This window comes from Panthera pardus, unplaced genomic scaffold (genome assembly GCF_024362965.1).
Source record: "Panthera pardus isolate Hobbes unplaced genomic scaffold, ASM2436296v1 HiC_scaffold_17, whole genome shotgun sequence".
NCBI lineage: Eukaryota > Metazoa > Chordata > Mammalia > Carnivora > Felidae > Panthera > Panthera pardus.
Window position 1 is genome coordinate 52845765 of NW_026526732.1, and position 22829 is coordinate 52868593.

At 38.1% G+C, this 22829-nt stretch overlaps 1 protein-coding gene and 1 long non-coding RNA gene across 2 annotated transcripts in view; one reads left to right on the top strand and one right to left on the bottom strand.

The window, feature by feature from the left end:
• Positions 1-22436, top strand: part of AK9 (adenylate kinase 9) — a 131597-nt gene extending 109161 nt beyond the window's left edge. Inside the window, 10 exon segments of the mRNA XM_019443058.2 lie at positions 1452-1665; positions 8027-8228; positions 10194-10340; positions 10444-10664; positions 15665-15861; positions 17429-17598; positions 17831-17929; positions 19960-20062; positions 21234-21348; positions 21771-22436. Of these exon segments, the coding sequence (XP_019298603.2) occupies positions 1452-1665; positions 8027-8228; positions 10194-10340; positions 10444-10664; positions 15665-15861; positions 17429-17598; positions 17831-17929; positions 19960-20062; positions 21234-21348; positions 21771-21973 (1671 nt within the window). The 3' untranslated portion in view covers positions 21974-22436.
• On the bottom strand, positions 10351-20957 carry LOC128777660 (uncharacterized). The gene is made up of 4 exons (XR_008422924.1): positions 19795-20957; positions 16597-16692; positions 13551-13737; positions 10351-10645 (listed from the first exon to the last, which is right to left on the bottom strand). It is a non-coding gene; the product is annotated as an uncharacterized LOC128777660 (long non-coding RNA).
• Positions 22437-22829: the final 393 nt, after the last annotated feature.

Genomic DNA, 22829 nt, shown 5'->3' on the forward strand with positions numbered 1-22829 from the left:
AGAAATGAGTGCATGGTCATAAGAAGGGTTTAAGCATATAAATAATCATTTCTCAGGGCTGTTGGGAATCTTTCTGGGTGCATGACAGTTCGATATTCTGATTTGATGATACTATGGGTATTCTGACCTACATAGGAGAAAGGATACATGCTAGATATTTTGAGCAACAGCAGAAACTGCTGTAAGGACTCTCATTTAATCTGGGAATTTGAAATAGAATCATTAAACTTTCAGCTTTTTGTATTACCAAGTGTAAGACAGAGCAGACATTCCTACACCACCCCTGAGTTTCTTCTTATACCTAGCACTTACTCCCAGCCATGAACTTCACTCCAGCCCAAGAATGATAATGTTGACAATACCATTGACCTGTGACAACTGTCCTGGTGTAGCTTTGGGGAAGGAGCAATCTTGAATCACATTGCTTCATACCTACTTTGTCAAGTATGGGTCGATACTTAGCCATCTAATGCTCTAAAAATGATATCCAAACCTGACTTTATTAATGACCCATTTGTCATCTTGAACAAATAAACAGATGTGGAACCACTCCTCCCAATCCTTCCATATCTGTACCTTAAGCTGCCTTTTAGGTATTTTTCCCTTTTGTGGCTGCTCTGGATATTTACATGAGTGGGATTTTGCCTATATAAAATGTGGAAGAGAAACCTATAGGATTTGTCCTACCACTATGTCCCCAAACATAGCCCAGGACCCCATCTGTGTTAGTCTACTCAGGCTGCTATAACAAAGTACCACAGACTAGGTGGCTTAGACAACAGAAATTTATTTTCTCACAGTTCTAGAGGCTGAAAATCCAAGGTCAAATTGCCAGCAGAGATAGTTTTCTGGTGAGGCCTCTCTTCCTGGCTTGAAGATGACCACCTTCTCACTATGTCCTCACATGGCCTTTCCTCTGTGCTTATGTACTCCTGGTGTCTCTTCCTCTTCATATAAGACACCAGTCTCGTTGGATTAGGGCCCCACTCTTATGACCTCACTTAACCTTTCCCTCCTGAAAGGCCCTGTCTCCAAATACAGTCACTTTGGGGATTAGGCTTAAACCTTTGAATTTCGGGGAACACATTTCCATCCATAACACCACCTTAGGAATGGACCTTTTTATGAGGATAAACTGGCCCATGAATATATCCAAACAACTTTACATTCCTTGGCAAAAACATACACTAAAGACATTATAAGGAAGTATAAAGGAAGTATGGGAACTATAATGGTCATAAACTGAAATGTATTTCAGATTTCATCAATTGCATGTGGGTATAAAATAAATTGTTCTTTTTATACAGTTTTTAATATTAAGATTAAGTTATAATTAGTTTTCTTATTTTGTAAGAAAGATATTCTTATTTTACAAATGTATTCAAATGTATTTGGGGGAATGCTGTATAACTTAAAGCTAATTTATGAATTCAACTGTGTACATATTGCAGCTAAGGGAAGGAGAGACAATAAAGCCAATTGAAACTTCAGAGAATCCAGTTTATGCTGTAATCCATCGTCAGTATATTTATTTTTTATCTAGTAAGGAATCTAGAGAAAAATTTATGAAGAACCCAATCAAATATATCCGCCAACCCAAACCTAAGCCTACTATGCCCATTAGGATTGCAATTCTGGGGCCTCCAAAATCTGGGAAAACTACAGGTAAGCATGTGTTTGCCTTTGTTATTCCTTTTTTGTTCCCCCAGTGTAGCTAACATACAGTGTTATGTTCATTTTAGGTGTACAATATAGTGATTCACCAATTCCATATATTACTCAGTGCTCATCAAGATAAGTGTGTTCTTAATCCCCATCACCTATTTCATTCATCCCTCTACCCACCACCCATCTGGTAACCATTAGTTTGTTCTCTGTATTAAAGGGTCTGGTTTTTGTTTGTCTTTTTTTCTTTGTTCATTTGTTTTGTTTCATAAATTTCATATATGAGCAAGATCATATGGTATTTGTCTTTCTCTGACTGGCTTATTTCACTTAGCATTATACTCTCTAGACCCATCCACGTTGTTGCAAATGGCAACATGTCATTCTTTTTTATGGCTGAATAATATTTCATTGTATAAATATATGAAGTATATAAATAAATATACGTAGTATAAATATACCACATCTTCTTTATTCATTCATCTATCAATGAATACTTAGGTTGCTACCATAATTTGGCTATTGTATATAATGCTGCAATAAACATACAGGTGATGTATCCCTTTGAATTAGAGTTTTGTATTTTTTGGATAAATACTCAGTAGTGCAATTATTGTGTCATGGGTAGTTCTATTTTTAATTTTTTGAGGATCCCTCCATACTGTCTTCTACAGTGCCTGTACCAGTTTATAATCCCATCAACAGTGCACGAGAGTTCCTATTTCTCCACATCCTTACCAACACTTGTTGTTTTGTGTATTTTATTTTAGCCATGCTGACAGGTGTGAGGTGATATCTCATTGTAGTTTTGATTTGCATTTCCCCGATGATGAGTGATGTTGAGCATCTTTTTGTGTGTCTGTTGGCCATCTGGATGTCTTCTTTGGAGACATGTCTGTTTATATTTTCTGCCCCATTTCAGAACTGGGTTATTTGGTTTTGGGGTATTGAGTTGTATAAATTCTTTATATATTTTGGATACTAATCCTTTATTAGATATGTCATTTGTAAGTATCTTCTCCTATTCAGTAGGTTGTCTTTTAGTTTTATTGGTTGTTTCCTTTGCTATGCAGAAGCTTTTTATTTTAATGTAGTCTTAATAGTTTATTTTTGCTTTTTGTTTCCTTTGCCTCAGGAAGCATATCTAGAAAAATGTTCCTAGGGCCAATGTCAGAGAAATTACTGCCTGTGCTCTCTTCCAGGATTTTTATGGTTCCACGTCTCACATTTAGGTCCTTAATCCATTTTGAGTTTATTTTTGTATATGGTGTAAGAAAGAGGTCCAGCTTCATTCTTTTGCATGCAGCTGTCCAGTCTTCCCAATATCACTTGTTGAAGAGATTGTCTTTTTCCCATTGCATATTCTTTCCTGCTTTGTCAAAGATTGACCATGTAATTGTTGATTCATTTTTGGGTTTTCTATTCTGTTCCATTGATCTATGGGTTGTTTTTGTGCCAGTACCATACAGTTTTGATTACTACAGCTTTGTAAAATAATTTGAAGTCTGGAATTATGATACCTCTAGTTTTGTTTTTCTTTTTCAAGATTGCTTTGCTATTCAGGATTTTTATGGTTCCATACAAATTTTTTAGGATTGCTTATTCTAGTTCTGTGAAAAATGCTGTTGTATTTTGATAGAGATTGCATTAAATCTGTAGATTACTTTGAGTAGTATAAACATTTTAACAATATTATTTCTTCCAATCCACGAGCATGAAATGTTTTTCTATTTCTTTGTGTCATCTTTAATTTGTTTCCTCAATGCTTTATAGTTTTCAGAGTATAGGTCTTTCACCTCTTTGATTAAGTTTATTTCTAAGTGTCTTATTATTTTTGGTGCAATTATAAGTAGTATTGTTTTCCTAATTTCTCTTTCTGCTACTTCATTACTAGTATGGAGAAATGCAACACATTTCTGTACATTGATTTTGTATCTTGCAAGCTTACTGAATTCATTTATCAGTTCTAGTAGTTTTTTTGGTGGAGTCCTTAGGGTTTTCTATATATAGTATAATGTCATTTGCAAATAGTGAAGTTTCACTTCCTCTTTACCAATTTGGATGCCTTTTATTCCTTTTTCTCATCTGATTGCTATGGTTAGGACTTCCAGTACTATGTTGAAAAAAAGTGGTGAAAGTAGACATCCTTGTCCTGTTCCTATCTTCAGCTGAGAGCTTTTCCCCAATGAATATGCTGTTAGGTGTGGGTTTTTCATATAAGGACTTTATTATGTTGAGGTATTGTTACCTCTAAACCTACTTTGTCGAGAGTTTTTATTATGAATGGATGTTGTACTTTGTCAAATGCTTTTCCTGCATCTATTGAAATGATCATATGGTTTTTATCCCTTCTGTTATTGATGTGTCCTTTGTTATTCTTGAGTATAAAAGAATCTCCTGAAAGCTAGTGCCACTTCACCAGAAAACCAACTCTCAGAATTGACTCAAAAGGAGATAGAAATCCTAAATAGGATAATAAGTACTCAAGAAAAGTCATTCAAAAATATAATCCCATTCCAAAACAGTCCAGGATCAATCAATGATTTTAGAGAAAAATTGTATCAAACTTTCATAGAATTAAAAACTCAAACAATTTCTGTGTTTTTGAAGCTTTTTCAGTGCAGAGAAAAGAAGACAATAAGTTTCCCAATTTATTTCCAGTTTCTTTTGTTATTAAGGAGTGTAGTCCTCAATAAATATAAGCAAATATTTTTAAAAAATTAAAAATATATAATCAAATATTTATATGGGCAGAATTATAGTCAATATAATCAAAAGGTTATAAAGAGTACAAATTCATTTTTAAGTTAGCATAATGGTGATATCAAAACCTAATAAAGATAATACAAGAAATTATAAGTTAGTATCACTTATAATTACAGTCAAATAACAGCATATTAAGATTATGTTAGCATAAAATTATATTAAGATATTTTAATATAAGATTTTAAAAGATGGAGACATAATCTACTGTATTAATAGTTTAAAGAGTAAAAATCCATTATCCTATCATTGCTGAAAAAGACATACTCCTATAATGTTTGAATTTTGTATAACTTTGGACTGTGCCTTTTTTTTTTAAAGGCAAATAGTCCAACAAAACATTAGTTTTCAAGATGACATAACAACATGAACAATGGTTGGTCACAATAAGAATTGAATGGAAAGGACAGATACAGGAGGTATTTCAAAGGAAAACAATAGGACTTAATGACTGACTAAATCGAGAATGAAGGGGAAAGAAGAGGTCAAAGAAAAATTTGTCACCAGGCACAATAAAAGGGAGTTTTGTGTTCCAGCTCTTCAGATGAAAAGTTTGTTTTGCCCATTTAAACCTCATAACATGATGAGTCTTTAATAGTCACATTCTAAATGTTCACAAACGTAATATTTCCCAAAGAAACCGAATCATTGACATTTGAAATAGGATCCCACAACCAGAGCAAAAAGGTGAAAATGTGGATAAACGTTCTTATTTCTCACTTATTTTTCTGTGTGCCTCTTAATCCCCATTCACTATTTCACCTATCTCCCTACCCCACTTTGGGCAACCACCAGTTTGTTCTCCGTATTTACGAGTTTGTTGCTGTTTCTTGTTTGTTTGTTCATTTGTTTTTTTCAGATGCCACATTTAAGTGATTTCATAATAGTATTTATCTTTCTCTGTCTGTAGGTCCATCCATATTGTCATAAATGGCAAGATCTCATTCTTTTTTTTTTAATGCTTATTTATTATCAAGAGAGAGAAAGAGAAAGGCAGAGAGAGAAGGAGACAGAAAATCCCAGACAGGCTCCATAATGTCATCACAGAGCCCAATGTGGGGCTCAAACTCATGAACAGTGAGATCATGACCTGAGCCAAAATCAAGAGTCAGACACCAAACCGAGCCACCTAGGTGCCCCAAGATCTCATTCTTTTTTATGGCTGATTAGTATTCCATTGTGTGTGTGTGTGTGTGTGTGTGTGTGTGTGTCACATCTTTATCCATTCATCTATCAACAGACACTTAACGTTGATTCCATATCTTGGCTATTGTAAATAATGCTGCAGTAAACATAGGGTGCATATATCTTTTCAAATTAGCATTTTTGTTTTCTTTGGGTAAATACCCAACAATGGAATTACTGAATTGTATGGTATTTCCATTTGTAATTTCTTGTGGAACCTCCATACTATTTTCCACAGTGGCTGTACCAATTTAAATTCCCAGCAGTGTAAGTTTCTCTTTTCTCCACATCCTCATCAACACTTGTTGTTTCTTGTCTTGTGATACTAGCTATTCTGACTGGTATGAAGTGATATCTCATTGTGGTTTTGATTTGCATTTCCCTGATGATGAGTGATGTTGAGCATCTTTGCATGGCCATCTCTATGTCTTCTTTGGAAAAAATGTCTATTCAGGTCTTCTGCCCATTTTTTTAAAAATCACATTATTTGATTTTTGGTATTTAGTATTATTATTAGTTGACTTGTGGTATTATTAGCTGATCTCTATATATTTTAGAAATTAGCCAATGGATAATTTAGTAGGTTGCCTTTTGTTAATGGATATATCCAGTTTAGTATGTTCCCTTTTGTTTTATCAATAGTTTCCTTCACTTGGCAACAGCTTTTTTTTTTTTTTTTAATTTTTTTTTTAACGTTTATTTATTTTTGATACAGAGAGAGACAGAGCATGATCGGGAGAGGGTCAGAGAGAGAGGGAGACACAGAATCTGAAACAGGCTCCAGGCTCTGAGTGGTCAGCACAGAGCCTGACGCGGGGCTTGAACTCACGGACCGCGAGATCATGACCTGAACCGAATTCGGACGCTTAACCGACTGAGCCACCCAGGCGCCCCTGCAACAGCTTTTTAGTTTGATATAGTTCCAATAGTTTATTTGTGCTTTTGTTTCCTTTGCCCAAGGAAACATGTCCAGAAAAATATTGCTATGGTCAAAGTCCAAGAGATTGCTGCCTATATTTTCTTTTATGAGTTTTATGGTTTCAGGTCTTACATTTAGGTCTTTAATCCATTTTAAGTATAGTTTTGTATATGGTGTAAGTGATACAGTTTTATTCTTTTGCATGCAGCTGTCCAGTTTTCACAACACCATTTATTGAAGACTATCTTTTCCCCATTGTGTATTCTTCCCTCCTTTGTCATAAGTTAATTGACCATATACACACAGGTTTATTTCTGGGTGCTCTATTTCATTCTATTGATCTGTGTGTCTGTTTCTGTGTTAATACCATACTGTTTTGATTTCCCATTTCTTTGTTGAAACAGAGGTGAACTTTTAACAAGGTATCAAATTATAAAAGCCTTATTATTATTAGAACTTTAAAAAGTAGGTCTGATTCCAACATTTATGGCAAAGCTAAGATTAAGGGCTCTGTAGCTCTTGCAAGGGCTTCCCTTTGGGGTGGCCCTAACTGTGGTCGGTTAATCTGCATTCCCTGTGAGATAGGATGGGCTCTCTCAGTGTCCTCTACACTCTGCTGTTTTCAGACACGATGAGGCAGGGTATATAGACCATTATAGAGCATGCCTACATTTAGTAGTTACGGAAAGCCATTGCCTATGGTCTCATTTAGGTGAAGCAGAAGTCAAAATGGATCTTGTTTCAACCAATGGCAACACCTATGTGACTTTGGACAGATTATCCCATTTTAGTGGGCATGAGTCCTCTCATCTATAAAATTAGAATTTCAATATTCATTCTATCCACCTGATGGAATGGTTGAAAATGTCAAATAAAGTCACAGAAGAAAAATTGCCTTGTGAGTTATAAATTACTATTAAAATGTCAGGTATGCCATTATAATTTTTAAAAATTATTTCCTATAGGATTAACTGAGACCTAACTGTGTAGGGATATGCTATTCTGATTGAAGCATGGATTCCATAAATAGATAGATGAGGAAACACATAGTTTCATATGTTCGGTGACACAGGAGTATTAGATTATTATTTTGGACATAATTCCAAATAGAAATAGTACACAGGAGTATTATATTATTAGAGTATTAGATTATTATTTTGGACATAATTCCAAATATAAATAGTACACATATGATGCCATGTAAAGCTCTCAAAAATTTGCTACCTTGTGCAGAAGGAAGAAAACACTTAAATATTGGTTTCGTTATGAAAAAAACCCCACAGATTTGGCTCATTAGCCACATACCTGAAATATTAATAATGATTAACCTTTGACAGTATTAGTTCAATAAAATGTAACAATTTTGACTTTCAAAATTTCTTCAGGGAATATGAAGATTAGCTCACTGTGGACATCAATTAACCAGAAATTAAAAATAAGGTTGACTGATGAATTTGTGAAATGGAGTAAGTTTAAAGTTTTAATGTTTTTCAGTTGCCAAAAAAATTTCAAGTGAATATGGCTTAAAGCGCCTGTCAATAGGAGAGGCGATGCGTTATGTATTAAACAGCCAACCAGAAACAGAGCTGGCACTCATGTTAAATTGGCATCTTCATAAAGGAATGACAGCACCTGATGAACTGGCTATTCAAGCCTTAGAAATATCTCTGATGGAAAGTATATGTAATACTGCGGGGTAAGTGGGAGTGGGCGGTGGGGAGGAAGTTAAATCAAGAAATCACTCACAGAATTTAAAACACTTATCTTCAACAAGGTTTAAAGCTCTTGTAAAGGGTGAGACCTACTTCTCAAACCTTGGGCACCTACATGGTTATATATTTTTAATTTTCTGTCAGGCTAAAACTTGGCTTGAACACTTATATGCCAGAATAGCAAGCTGGCCACTTCATTCCCTGTAGCAACCTGTGTATCGTCTAAAAGTTTCTGGCCTTACACTGCTGACAAAGGAGGCCAGTGTGACTTCCAGAGCCTAGTAGACCTTCTCACTGCCCCATGGAATGATGGAGGAGTGGCCTTCCCCTGCCCCCCAGATGGTACTGGTCTAACAGAGATGGTCTCGCACTGGCCCAGCTCTCTGCACAGGTAGCAGTGCCCCTCCCTTAATGCTACATCTGGACAGGAGGGTCCCTTTCCTGAGCTCTCTCTTTAGTTTACACTTCTCTGCTCAACCATTACTCTCCCAACACAGCCACCGGCCAAACCCAGTTATAAAAGCCAGGGCAAGCCAAGGCCCTGCTCATGAGCCCAGGTTACTGACCTAGAATCCCACCAATTTACTTACAGTTGTCTTACGGTAGGAGCCTTTATGCCCTTCCCTGCCTCTGCTCTTTAACTAAGTCCTTGGCTGGTTCTCTTAATTTCAGTTACAGAAGAGCAGATTCTGGGGTGTGAGATTTTTCCCCAGGGAAGGCCCTGGGACTTACACAAACTGAGTTACCTCCTCCCTGGTGTTTAGCTTTGCATGCGAGGGATCTCAGTGAACACAACCCTGAGTCACAAATGTTTTATTTCATCTTAACACCAGGATAGTGACTGCCTAATCACCCTGAATGTTTCTAATCCTGACGGTCACTCAAGCAACCTTTCACAAGCAAAGAAATTGAGCTACTCTCCATTAGAAAAGCCTCAAAACATCAATGGCACTCCCATAACATTCTCTATTAGGTTTGCCTGGCTACATTAATTTACAGTTCTCTCTGCCATGGAACTTAGAACTACTGCCTAGAGACTTGGCCACAGAGCACTGAGTGAGGGGGTCCTGTGACTTCCTCTAAACCAGCCCCTCTTGAAGACCACCAGCTGGCAGGCCCAGCCTGCTCCCACCTCAGAGGGAGTTTCCAGACCTTGGGGGTCACTCCTCCCAGAATTTGTGGACAGCCTTTATTCCTCATCTGAGTTTGATAGTAATACTCTCATTATCTCAGACTGTTGGACTGACTTAAATTCTCTGTCATTTCTGCTCAGAGGCATGATGGGTCCTGATGGAACATTCTTTCTCAGATATCACAGGGCTACTCTCACCAACTCCCTGTCTCTCCTCCCACTTGCCGGCCTCCCCACAGAACTTTAGTATAAAAGCAAGCTTAGAGCACCACTGTTTTCCCATATTTGCTTAATCTCTTACTAGGGTACTATTCATTGTGCCAGTTCCTGTTCTAGCTGCGTTACATACTAGATCTATAAGTCTTTAAGACGACTGTAAGGGTTAAATATCATCTCCCCTATTTTACTAAAAACTGGCACCCAGAGAGGTCAAACTAGGTCTCAAATCTAAGTCTGTCTGCCTCTGAAACCTATACTCTTTCCGCTGTTTCATTTCTTAAAGTAATAGCACCAATTGAATAACACAATGCTCAAGGTATTATGTGTGTTCTCTTGAATTCTGCCAAAGCCTAGCTCTGTGATGCTAAGTGTATGAATTCAGAGCTGTGTCTGTATGTATGCTGCCCTACACCTGGCTCTTGGGCTGACCGAAGTTAAAAATATAGAGATAAAGAGGGCAAAGTACAAAGACAATAAATCAAGTTACACAAGGAAGGCCAGGGGGCTACTCCTAAAGAGATGGACTGCTTCTAGAAAACAGGAAGGAAGGTATGAGAGAAAAGAAATCTGGAATTATTTTCATGTTTCCCCTTGTTAGTGTTGTCATCGATGGCTATCCTGTAACTAAGTATCAAATCAGCCTCCTGGAATCTAGGTCAATCATTCCCATGGTCATCTTTGAGCTGGATGTGTCTTCCAAGGAGATTTTCAAAAGATTGTTCCTGGAAAAAAAAAAGGAACCAAGGTAATGTGTGTGATGAAAGCAATGATAAAGAAATGAACTTTAATCATCCAGGAAACAAGTATGTTTTTTACAACTTTTTCCATTCATTCTGTTTCTTTATTAGTTTGCCTTATCCACTGCACAATAGCACACAAATTATGGCAGTCAAAAACTCAAAACACCGCAAAAATATTAATGAGATTAGGCAATATTATCAAGAACAACATCAGAACTGGTATGTGATTGATGGATTTCACAGCAAATGGTGGGTGTGGAATGAAGTCATTAAGAAAGTTCAAATGGTGAATAAATATATGCAGACATACCTGGAAAGAATAAACGCAGGTAAGAAAACACCTTGTTATTAAAATATAATAAAATATTAAAGTCTACACATGCCTGACTCTTGTTACCATAATTCACTCAATTTGAACATTTGTTCCCACGATCTTAATCAGCATTTTAAGTATATGGTACTATCCAATTACTGGAGCATGTAAACTGTTCTAATAAATGACTGCCACTACTCAGGCTATCATTTATTGAATTCCTGTGTGAACCTAGCACATAAAAGTAATACATAGCCTCTCACTAGAAGAGTTTATAGTGTTTGGAATGCCAAGTAAGAAGCTAAGTTTCAAGAATGCTAGTCATACGAAAGCAGTGGTCTGTGGAATGACATTTGGCAAAATTTTGTTTATGAACCTAGAATTAAAGTTATTTTTAGTATTTATATCCGTTTTGGTATTAGATAAATGTTGAGTCTATAAAAAACTAAATGTAAGCATAAATGCCTTTTAATATATATTTGGAATCCATGAAAGAAAATATATTCCTCTAAGTTACTTGATTTTTCTCTAGAAATACACAAAATAAAAGGAAAGTTATCTATATCTGATATCTCTAAAAAGAGTGATGACTCCAAAGAATTCATCTGTAGAGACATTTGGTTAGCGACTTTGTTTAACAGAGAAGATGTAATGAGGTACAAGAGCAACGTGACTAAGAGAATCTTGTACAAGGAAAAATGCAATGAGGATTCTGCATCATTTAGTCTTGATTTGCTTCATTATTTGGGTATAATCAGTATCCCTGGTTCCTGTTTTTCTGCAGACCAGGAATTTGTTTTTCCCTGAGGATTACACGGCATGACGAGTACAGGGAAAAAAGAATTGAGTTTTGAGAAACCTACTCGCAATGAGTTTTGGCTAGCATCACACTAGTAAAACACTACATCACAGACTTTGAAAGCAAAAATTGTGAATCATTCATTTCTGTTTCCCGATTTCACCCTCCTTGCCTTAGATTCGGCTCCCTGGAAACAGATTCCAGATTAAAAGTTGTGTCCAGAAGCTTAATCAAAAAGTATTCTCAGGATTTGAGTTGTCAGATTAAGCAAACAAAAATACAGAATCCCCAGTTACATTTGAATTTCAGATAAATAACAAATAATTTTTTAGTGTGAGTGTGTCCCAAATATTGCCAATACTCTAATACTAAAAAAATACTGAAAACTCATCATTGTTAATCTGAAATTTAAACTCCCTTAGCATCTTGTATTTTATCTGGCAACCCTAATCAGGAGATACACCTGAGGGGAGTGAGGACACTGGAATTGGACTGAGGGAGAAACTGACCTGCCGTGTGGTGCAAATAGAAGCCTCAGCAGATAGGGGAGCCCTGGAGCTAGGATGGGCCTTCAGAGTTTCCCAAATTGAGGGGAGGACCCAGGTTCTGTTCCCTCCATTGGCCTGCCACTCAACACAAATCACTCTGGAGGGTGTGGGGGGAGGGGTTAACCTATGACAGACGGGCAATTCCCATTGCGGCTGTGACCCATCAGCACTGATGTTGCCAGCATCTGGGGGATGGTCGCGTCAGCCCTGAAAGAGGGATCTGGATGAGGCACCATGGTATCCACTTTATTACTCCATATATACATGCCTCTGCCTTGAATAGTTTGATCGAAGTCTACCCTGTTGATCTTCTGCTTCAACTTCCACCTAATAATCTAACCTGTACCTGATTGTTTAAAAAAATTTTTTTTCAACGTTTTTTATTTATTTTTGGGACAGAGAGAGACAGAGCATGAACGGGGGAGGGGCAGAGAGAGAGGGAGACACAGAATCAGAAACAGGCTCCAGGCTCCGAGCCGTCAGCCCAGAGCTTGACGCCGGGCTCGAACTCACAGACCGCGAGATTGTGACCTGGCTGAAGTCGGACGCTTAACCGACTGCGCCACCCAGGCGCCCCTGTACCTGATTGTTTAAAATTAGTCTTGACTTGTTTTTTCATTCCACATTTCCTTTGTATGCTTTTCAAATGATCTTCTCCTATCGGGGAGCCAAAGTTTACTCTAATGATATGGAGCAAGGTCAGGGCTAGAAGATTAAAGAGACTCTTCTTCATTCTGCTTATTACATCAGAATAAGATACGTAGTTATTGCCAGATGTCATCAAGAATACCCCAAAATCAGGGGCGCCTGGGTGGCTCAGTCGGTTAAGCATCCGACTTTGGCTCAGGTCATGATCTCGCGGTCGGTGAGTTCGAGCCCCGCGTCGGGCTCTGTGCTGACTGCTCAGAGCCTGGAGCCTGTTTCGGATTCTGTGTCTCCCTCTCTCTCTGCCCCTCCCCCGTTCATGCTCTGTCTCTCTCTGTCTCAAAAATAAATAAACGTTAAAAAAAATAAAATAAAAATAAATAAATAAATAAATAAAGAATACCCCAAAATCAGAAGAAGAGATATTTGAGTATCTTTTAGGACTTGTAGTCATATGATTCTCAATTACCCTGTCCCTGTCATGGAACCTGTCAGGATTGGTGAGGTTAAGCACATCTGAGCTAAAGAGCAATCTAGGATTGTAATACTGTAGTACCATATAGTATAATATTATAGCACTATGTAATACTATATTCTTTAATAATACAATATATTATTATACCATAGTACTGTAGTATTATAATAGTTTAATATCCTTTGTAGGGAAGGAATATTAGGGCTTAGCCTTTTCATCTGTGTCATAAACAACAGGTGAATAGTGTATTAGTTTATCTATTGCTGCATAACAAATTATTTTAAAACTTAGCAGCATAAAATACACACACACACGCACGCACACATGCACGCACAATTTCTGTGGGTCAGGAATCCAGGCACAGTGTAACTGGCTTCTCTGCTTCAGGGTCTCTCACAATCCTAATCCAGGTATTGTCTAGGATTATTGTCTCACCTGAAGGCCCAACTGAGAAAGAATCTACTACCACATTCGTTCATGTATTGTTGACAAGATTTTGTTCCTTGAGGATTGTTGGGTTGAGGGCCTCAGTTCCTTGCTGGCTGTTGGCCCAGAGACCACCTTCAGTTCCTTCCCATGTAGTCCTTTCCAACATGGCAGCTTGTCTTATCGAGTGAACAAGCTGAGAAGGCAAGAAAGAATGCCAACAAGACAGAAGTCATGGTATTTTGCAATTGTCTTAGTTTCCTGAGGCTGCTGTGACAAAAGGCCTTAAACTGGGTGTCTTAAACAACAGAACTTTATTCTCTCATAGTACTGAAGGCTAGAAGCTCAAAATGAAGGTGTGACCAGGGCCATACTGTCTCTGAAGTCTCTAGGAGAGAATCTGTTCCATGTCTTTCTCTTAGCTTCCACTGTTTCCAGAAATCTTCTGCATTCCTTGGCTTATAGATCATCACTTCAATCCTAAGGATAAATTTTATGTTTACATCGTCACATAATGAAGTATGGGTTATGCTTCATAATTTTATAGTTAATTTAAGATCTTCTGAGGCATAATAATAACAAAGTATGATTTATGCTTCATAATTTTGTAGTTAATTTAAGACCTTCCTAGTCATAATAATAATTTTTAAAAGGTAAAACTTCTCACTAGTTAAAGGGACCATTAAAATGTATTGGGGGGGGTCAAAATTTACTTACTGTAACTAAGCTGTATAAAAAATAATTTCATTTTCTAGAACATCTCATATTTTTTTGGAATCCCCATTCCAGTACGGTATTGGGGAGAAAACTCTTAAAACTGTTCATTGAAGGACCTGGGGCTCTTCCTTTTTAAAATAGACTCTTTAGGGGCGCCTGGGTGGCTCAGTGCGTTGAGTGTCCGGACTCGGTCATGATCTTGCAGTCTGTGAGTTTGAGTCCCACGTCAGGCTCTGTGCTGACAGCTCAGAGCCTGGAGCCTGCTTCAGATTCTGTGTCTCCCTCTCTCTCTCTGCACACCCTCCTCTCTTATGCTCTGTCTCTCTGTCTCTCAAAAATAAACATTAGAAAAATATAAAAAATAAAATAAAATAAAATAGACTCTTTTGGGGTGCGTGGGTAGCTCAGTTGTTTAAGCGTCCAACTTCAGCTCAGGTCATGATCCCATGGTTCATGGGTTCGAGCCCGTGTGAGGCTCTGTGCTGCCAGCTCAGAGCCTGGAGCCTACTTCAGATTCTGTGTCTCCCTCTCTCTCTACCCCTTCCCCACTCGTGCTCTCTCTCTCTCTCTCGCTCTCTCTCTCAAAAATAAATAAACTTAAAAAAAATAGACTCTTTATGGTAAACCTAGTCACTTTTGTAAAATGTTTCTTCCCTTCTCATCTGAGCACACGGAGGTTTGTGTCAGTAGCATCATGTCAACAAACTATTGGCACTTTTGAAATCTACCCCATGGAAAAATTTAAAATATGTAGCAAATTAATGTGTGTGTGTGTGTAAGTGGGTATGTATATATGCATATACATATATATGTGTAGATATTATATATGTATGTGTGGATATATATGTATAATATCTATACATATATATGTATATGCATATATATCCACACATACATATATGGCTTATAACATATATATAATTTATAATAGTTGAGAATTAAAAACAAGCAAAACATTCACCAACAGATAAATGACTAAGTAAACTATATGTATATTTATACAATAGAATACTAAGCATCAATTAAAAGGAATTAGGTAAATCGTATAAACTGATATGAAAAGATGTCAAAGACCACAACTAACTGATAAAAGCAAGTTGCAGAATAATGTTTACAGTATAGTGGCATAAGCATACTATATGCAAAAAATAAATGTGTATATGTAAGTATATAGAAAAAAAAGTCTGAAAGAGATACAAACTCAACAGTGATTACTCCCTGGAGGAACGATGAATTGAGAAGATGAAAGTGTGAAGAGAAACTTTTAGTTTTTACTCTGTCGTTTGGAATTTTACAATGTGTATGCATTTGTATGATGCATATGTCCTTGCATTTATTTTAACTTCTAAAATCACTGTGTTTTCTATGAAAAAAAAGGATAATAATAGTTAATCTGTTACTAATAGGAAAAGCTGCATGCATTGACAAGTTATGTATCACACCTCAAGAACTGATTTCTCGCCTGGGGGAATTTGGACAGTTCTGCCCTATCAGCCTGGCCGAATCATATGAGCTCGTTGATTGTTCTGTAACTGAGTCACTGAAATTTGCAGCAGAGTTCAGAGGGCACTATTATAAAATGAGTTCTCAGGAAAATCTGAATGTAAGTTTGTTCCTAACTCCAAATACTTACTAGGGAAAGAAAATGCCTATATCGGGATTCATCAAATAGGAAAGGGTGGGTGCAGCTGGGAACACCCAGGAACTGGAGACCGGGAGCCCCATTACTGGAACCTGTGACTTTAAGACCAATGAGGCACCTCGGAGGCCAGTCCTGAGACTGCACCCCAAGATATATTTTGGCACAAAGCAGAGATTCAGGATCAGTGAGGAGCCCTCAGCTTAACAGGTAGAGAGACCCAACAGCAACTCCCACCAGTGGTGGGGATGCTGAACATCAGGACCCAGCCCACAGGTGGTTATGGTTATGGTTGTGGTTGTGGTTATGGTTATGGTTTATTCATGGTTATGAATAAACAGTATTTTTTAAACCACCTTTGAAAGAGTAGTTACTCTCCATCCAGGAGATATTTCCCAATCAGGTCAGGTTGCCAAGAAAGGACATAAAACATACTGCTCTAGATGTGCATCAGTCTTTATAGCAAGCCCTTCCACAGCACATCCTCTCTAAGAAGGAGAACCAAATGGAATATTTCCCATGCTCTGCAATCTGGCCCACTGCAAAGAAGGGGGGGTCTCTGCACTCCCTCCGTGGCAGCCTCCCTTTTCCTCCCAGTGGCAGCTGCTTCTGGCTCAGCAGGCACTCAATATGTCACAGTGAGTTCAAGTCAACAGCTGAAGGAATCTGTCTTGTTCCTGATGATTGCAAGGTCCTTACAGTCCCGATAGTCTGCTTCTTCCCAAAATGCCCAAGTGTCCACAGGGAGTCATCATAGCTTCCGTACAGGGAACCATCATTAAATGTGTCTGTGTACTGTGAAAAAAGGAAAAAGGTAGGCAGCTAAGGGATTAAGGTCCTAGAGTACAGAAGGGAAGTCACAGTCAGTGGAAACTTCTTCATCACTAGAATTCCCTATATACCTTATATTTCTGTTTAATGCAACGGAATACAAATCTGTTCTAATATTATGTCTGTAATTTTTTGAGATAAAGGTTGGTAGCTGAAAACTAATCAGATGCCTCTGGACATTTTGCTTTCCCCTGAAGAATTAGAATTTTAAAAATTTTATTGAGGCATTTATTTCTTCCTGCATATTTAAATGGCAATCACAGAATTGCAAAACTGGAAGTGACAGTGCAGATCATGTATCTGGTCAGCCGCCTCCATTTTACGGAGTGCTAACTGAAGCTAGACGGCTTAATTCACCTGCCAAACAGCACCCAAGTAGATAATCACACTGCAGAGCAGGGAGACAGGCCAGCAAGAGACTGTGCACTCTCTGGTGCCTGGCGCGTAGTATGAGCTCAATAAATGTTTTATATGTGAGTGAGTGAGTGTGAGATCAGGAGAGAGATCTTAGATGTCATCACTTCAGAGCATTACTATAAGGATCTTGCAGTCAGGGAAACGAGTTACTGTAATGCAGAAAGTGGCTCTCAGATGGTTTGCTGCTGAAAATGGAGAGAACAGCAGGAGAGCCTCGGTGGATCTTTGACTGGCGTAGCACTCCTGTTTTAAACGGTCTTATTGGTGTCATCATTTTCTTTAGAAATTTTTGCAGAACCCAGAATTGTATGTGCCTCCGTTAGCACCTCATCCTCTACCACCTGCTGACATGATCCCCAAAAGGCTGACGCTGTCGGAGCTGAAGAGTCGATTCCCTAAGTGTGCGGAGCTCCAGGGCTACTGTCCAGTGACCTATCAGGATGGAAATCACAGGCAGGTCCTCACCCTCGTGGGAGTTTAGGGTGATATCTCTACTCAGAATAGGTAGTTCATATAACATTCTTAATATTTGGGTCAAAAGGTCACTATTATTTAACTATAAAATGTTCTGTTTCTTCTTCGAAGAAAATTAAACATTTTTGACATTTTATTTACACGATACTGCATAGTAATTATACAACAGGGTTTTTTTTTTTGTTTTGGGTTTTTTTTTTTAATCTTTCAGATATGAGGCCCTAATACCTGGGAACATTAACTATGCTTTAGAATATCGTGATCGTATATATATTTGTGAGAGTCAAGAAAAACTCGAGAAATTTTTGAGGTGAGACCATTCACTAAGTTACAAATATTGAACATCTTCTATATTCGGTGCACCATGCTCGGGGAGGTGTGTGCGTGTGTGTGTGTGTGTGTGTGTGAGCAAAATATATATTTTGTGTACAGACACACATATGCATACATACATATATACATGTATATATACATATATACATGTATATATGTATGTATGTATATACATACATATGTATATGTATGTATATATATGTATGCATATATATATATACATGTATATATACATGTATAATGATGAATAAGAACTGGTCCCTGTTGTCCCAAAGCCTGAGGCTCCGGGGTAAGATAGACTTTACGTACCTATTGACAAAGAATGTGATGGCATTTAGAGTGGGGAAATGCCAGGAGTTCTGAAAAAGTGTGGCCCCAAATTCTGATTGAATTGTCTGTGGAAGTGAGGCCTGAATGAGGAGTGGGAATTGAGTGAGTGGAGGGAAAGAGAGACAGGTTCCAAGCAAACAAACCTGGCCCAGGGGAATCACAGAACTGCCAAGAAATTCAGCATGACTAGACGTGATGTGGAGAGGAAAAGGATGGAGAGGCGAGGCTGGAGAAGGTGACTGGGGCCAGAGGGTGGAAGGTCAAGTAAAGTTACCATAAATCATTGGAACTTGATCCAAAAGGCAGAATGAATACATTGCCTGTTATAGTCAAATCTGCTTTGGAGAGAGACCATCATTGGAGTGTTGATAATGGTTTGGAGGCAGGAATGCCAGTGCTGAGGCTATTGGGATGATCCTGTCCAAAATAATACAGCCTGTTTGAGGTCAACCATGAAGACTAGTGTGGGCAAAGCAGTGGGCTTCTGACCAACCAAGCCCCGAGAAACACCAACACGCAAATGTGAGAAGAGCTTGCAAGGAGAATGATGAAGAAGAACGCACAGAGAGGTGAAGGAGAGCCAGGTCGGGGAGGCTCTGGGGAGGAGGGGAGAGAGCCTGGGGGGAGGGGGCGGTGGCCAGCAGGTTTAAATGCTGCTTAGAGGTCAAGCAAGACAAGAGCCGAAATGTGTGTCAGATTTAGGTTATAACAGGTCATTGGTGATCCTGGCAAGAATGGTTTCAGTGGAGTGAGGTGAGTAGAAGCCAGCTACAGCATACCACAGAGGGGATGCAAGGTGAAGAAATGAAGACCTTGCCTAGTCCCGAGGTGACACACACAGCAGCTGAGAGGGTGACGCACCTGAGGGCAGCGGGATGGAAGTGAGACCACCGGACATGGTTGCACGCTGTAACTTGGACCGTGCATGCCCCAAGTGAAGGGAGTAGCAGCTGCTCATCTACCGCCAGACATTTCTTTGTTTCACAGGAAGTTGGGAACCAAAGTTCTTTTTAAATTTTGTTTACTTTTGTTTTTTTTGAAATTTTGATACAAATTTCTAAAACTAACATGTGGATCAGATCACATAGTATTCCGAAAATACTACGTGGAATTTGTGCAGTAGTTTGTGATCTCCACAAAAGCTCACTGTTCGAAGAAGTGTATAAGGAAAAGACACTAGTTGCTAAAAGTGGTAGAGAACTGATGGAGTGAAGGTAGTTTTTCTTTTTCCTTGTATTTTTTAATGGGGACAGTGTGAGCATGTTTAGATGCAGATGGATGGGAAAGATCCAATAAAGAAGGAAATGCCAAAGGTGGGAGGCAGAGAGAAATTACTAAAGAAACCTGGAGACAGGCCAGAGGGGGATCCAAAGTCTGGTGGAGAGGGTGGGGACAGCTCTTACATGGCAGGTAAGCTCCCCCACGGAAAGAGGAAGTGTGTGCGCCTCTGCTTGTGGTGAGCACTTGAGGAAGTGCCACTCAGATGGCTTCTCTTTGTGACATGGCACCTACCTCTAGGAGCTCCGAGCTCTGACCTTCTCCCTTGTCACGTTCTCCCCAGTGGAGAAAACCAGCTGCTGAACTGTACCTCTTAGTCGTCTCCCGTACATTCACATTCCTATGTACTCACGGTGAGTATATGTGTGAGCATCCATCTGATGAACTTTGTGTTCTTAGGTTGCCACAGAAATACTGGAATCAGAAGCTTCCATACAAACTGCCCCCATTAAAGGAGCCCATACACCTCACAAGTCTTCCTTTGCCTGGATATCTGGAACAGGTTCAGTTACATGGTTGTCTATGTTCATATATTAGTAGAGTACAATGATCTGTTTTTTAACAATTTTTATTTTGGTAACAATGAAACTGAAGGCAGAGTTTTCTGATTTTTAAGCTGTAAATCCACTCTTAACCTATTTTGATTATGGGTGGTTGTGAAAACAAGAAGTGAGAAAAACCCTTGGTTCTCTAGCTAATCCCCAAATACCTGCAGGAAAATGAAGAGAGAGGAGATTGTCATGAAATTATTTACAGTTGACCTTTGGTTAGATTCTTATTTAAATTTTCTTATTTTTAAATTTGTAATATGAAGATTCAGTCTCTGAGAGGTTTAGTCACTGCTCAAAAGTGTGAGTTGCAAAAGCACCACAGCTAAACCACCAAAGTCATATTTTGCCCCAAATCGAGGGGCAAATGCCCCCAAATGCTACTCAAGTCACACTTTATTTATCATAATATAACTCTTTTTACACAGAATAAAATTCACTAATAATCAACCACTATTTTAAATTTTTTTTTAATTCTATAAAATTAATGCCTGGGGCATAAATAATTTCATACCTTTCTCACAAATTCTTAGCCACTTCATTTTTTTTTTTTTTTGACTTTCCTAGGTGGTGAGCCTTCAATCTGGTTTAGTATCAAAAGGCAAGATGAGGCTCACCCAGAAAGGAGTATTCTCATAAAAGGCCACATTTCACCAGGAGGGCCTCACATCTTCTCTGCCCGCTCAGGGCTTCAGAATCTACCGCAGTGACAACTGTGGTCTCTGGAATTCCTTGCCAGGGGGTCAGGAGTCCTGATAGCAGAGGCAATCTGGTCAGCTCTGGCAATGGAAGTAGAAAATGGGCCGAGACAACTCAGAGCCCAGGAACCCCTTCTTTTGTCTTTAACATTCGGTTATGGAAAATGTCAAATATAAAAATAGAAAGAATTGTGTAATGAAGTCCATGTATCCATCACCTTCCTGACATTCAGCCAAGTTGTAATTTTCATTCTTCCTAATCAAATGTACTTTGTGTTCCTTTCTTGTTGGTTAAGTGGGCATTTAACCACCTTTATAAGCCCCAGGAGGCTATTAGAGGCAAAGAATAGCCTCTTTATCTATTTGCCACTAAGAGAAGAAACCAAATTCAAATATACGTATGATTTACATTGTTCCCTACCTGCAGGGTATTGCAACTTCACTAATTAAAGCAATGAATGCAGCAGGATGCTTAAAGCCCAAATTCCCCTTCTTAAGTGTAAAGAGATCTGCACTGCTATTTATAGCTTTTCACCTAAAAGGTATGTCTTCTTTAATGACATGATACTTGGCACTAATTTAACATTAATTGTAGTATATGTGATAAATGCATAGGATTGTTGAGCTGGATTGGTTGTTTGCATTGGTGTGTGTGTGTGTGTGTGTGTGTGCGCGCGTGTGTTGATAGCAAATATTTTGATGAAAATATCAAAATTGAGTTTCTAGTTTTTAAAGCAAGGATTACAAGTAATATAATCGGCTCTCCATAATCCATGCCACAGAGAAAGGTGAATAGAGGCAATTATGATCTAAAATGGATTAATCCCTAAATCTTACGTGTGATTTGAATATCTTCTCAGCTATAGCTGTGCAACTGTCTCACACATGTAGTTCTCTTTCTTTTTAATTTAATGACTCATTAACCTAACAGAAAACATTTACAGTTCTGTGAAATTTTCTGCAGCCTACAATCCCAATGGTTCTGAATATACAAAAAGGAAGTATAAGAAGAAGATGGACCAATTTTTGGAGAGATGTGAACTCATTACATATCTGGGTGCCAAGATGACCAAAAAATACAAGGAACCTCAGTTTAGAGCCATTGACTTCGATCATAAATTACAGACCTTTCTCTCTCTTAAAAATATAGACCCAGTTAATGGATAGTTTGCTTGGGTAACTGCAACCAGAATGTCAAGAGTTATCTGAAAGGGATAGAAGGAAATGGGTTGAAAATCTGGCCCTCTCGGCAGTACTTTTCCCTTCTGGTGGACTCAAAGCACTGCCAGCCAGGAGTGCGTGCACCTTCCTCTATTAGCATAAGTCTTAATATAATTTACAAATTATTGCGTGAACATTCTTCCTTTAACAAAATAGTTATTCCATTTAGAGTAAGCAACTCATTTTACTTAATAAATTTATTGTTCAATTTCCTTTTTAACATTTTCAGTCTCCATTAAAGAAAATTGCTCAGTAGGTGTTAAAAAGCTTCAAGAAATGAAATTAACATTGATATAAATAAAATAGAAACATTGGTTACACTTTCAACATAAAGAGTTGTTTGTAAACATCATGAAGTAGGACATGTTATCATTTTCCCAACAAAATAAATGCATTTGAGATAACTAAATGGCTGCCTCTTTTCTTTTTCTTAAGTATTCAAGAAGTAAGCTGTAAACATCATTTTGTAATTATAAATCACCTGCAATTTTGAGAATGATGAAATCTAGAGTCTTATCATGTGACATTAACCCAGAAGTATGTTAGAGGAGAACTTACTAGATTGAATTTGAATGAGATTTTAAAAATAAGATTATCAATTTTTCAGCAGCAGTATAAGAAACCTAGGATATGAAATAGCAAGATTAGCTCTTCAAAAAATAAAAAATACAACCATTAACTGTGTGATCTTAGGTAGATCTTGGTTTCTCTGAGCCTTTGTTTCTTAATCTCTAAAATGAGTAATTTAGTTCTTTTTTTCCAGCTTTATTGGCATATAATTGACAAAATTATATATATTTAA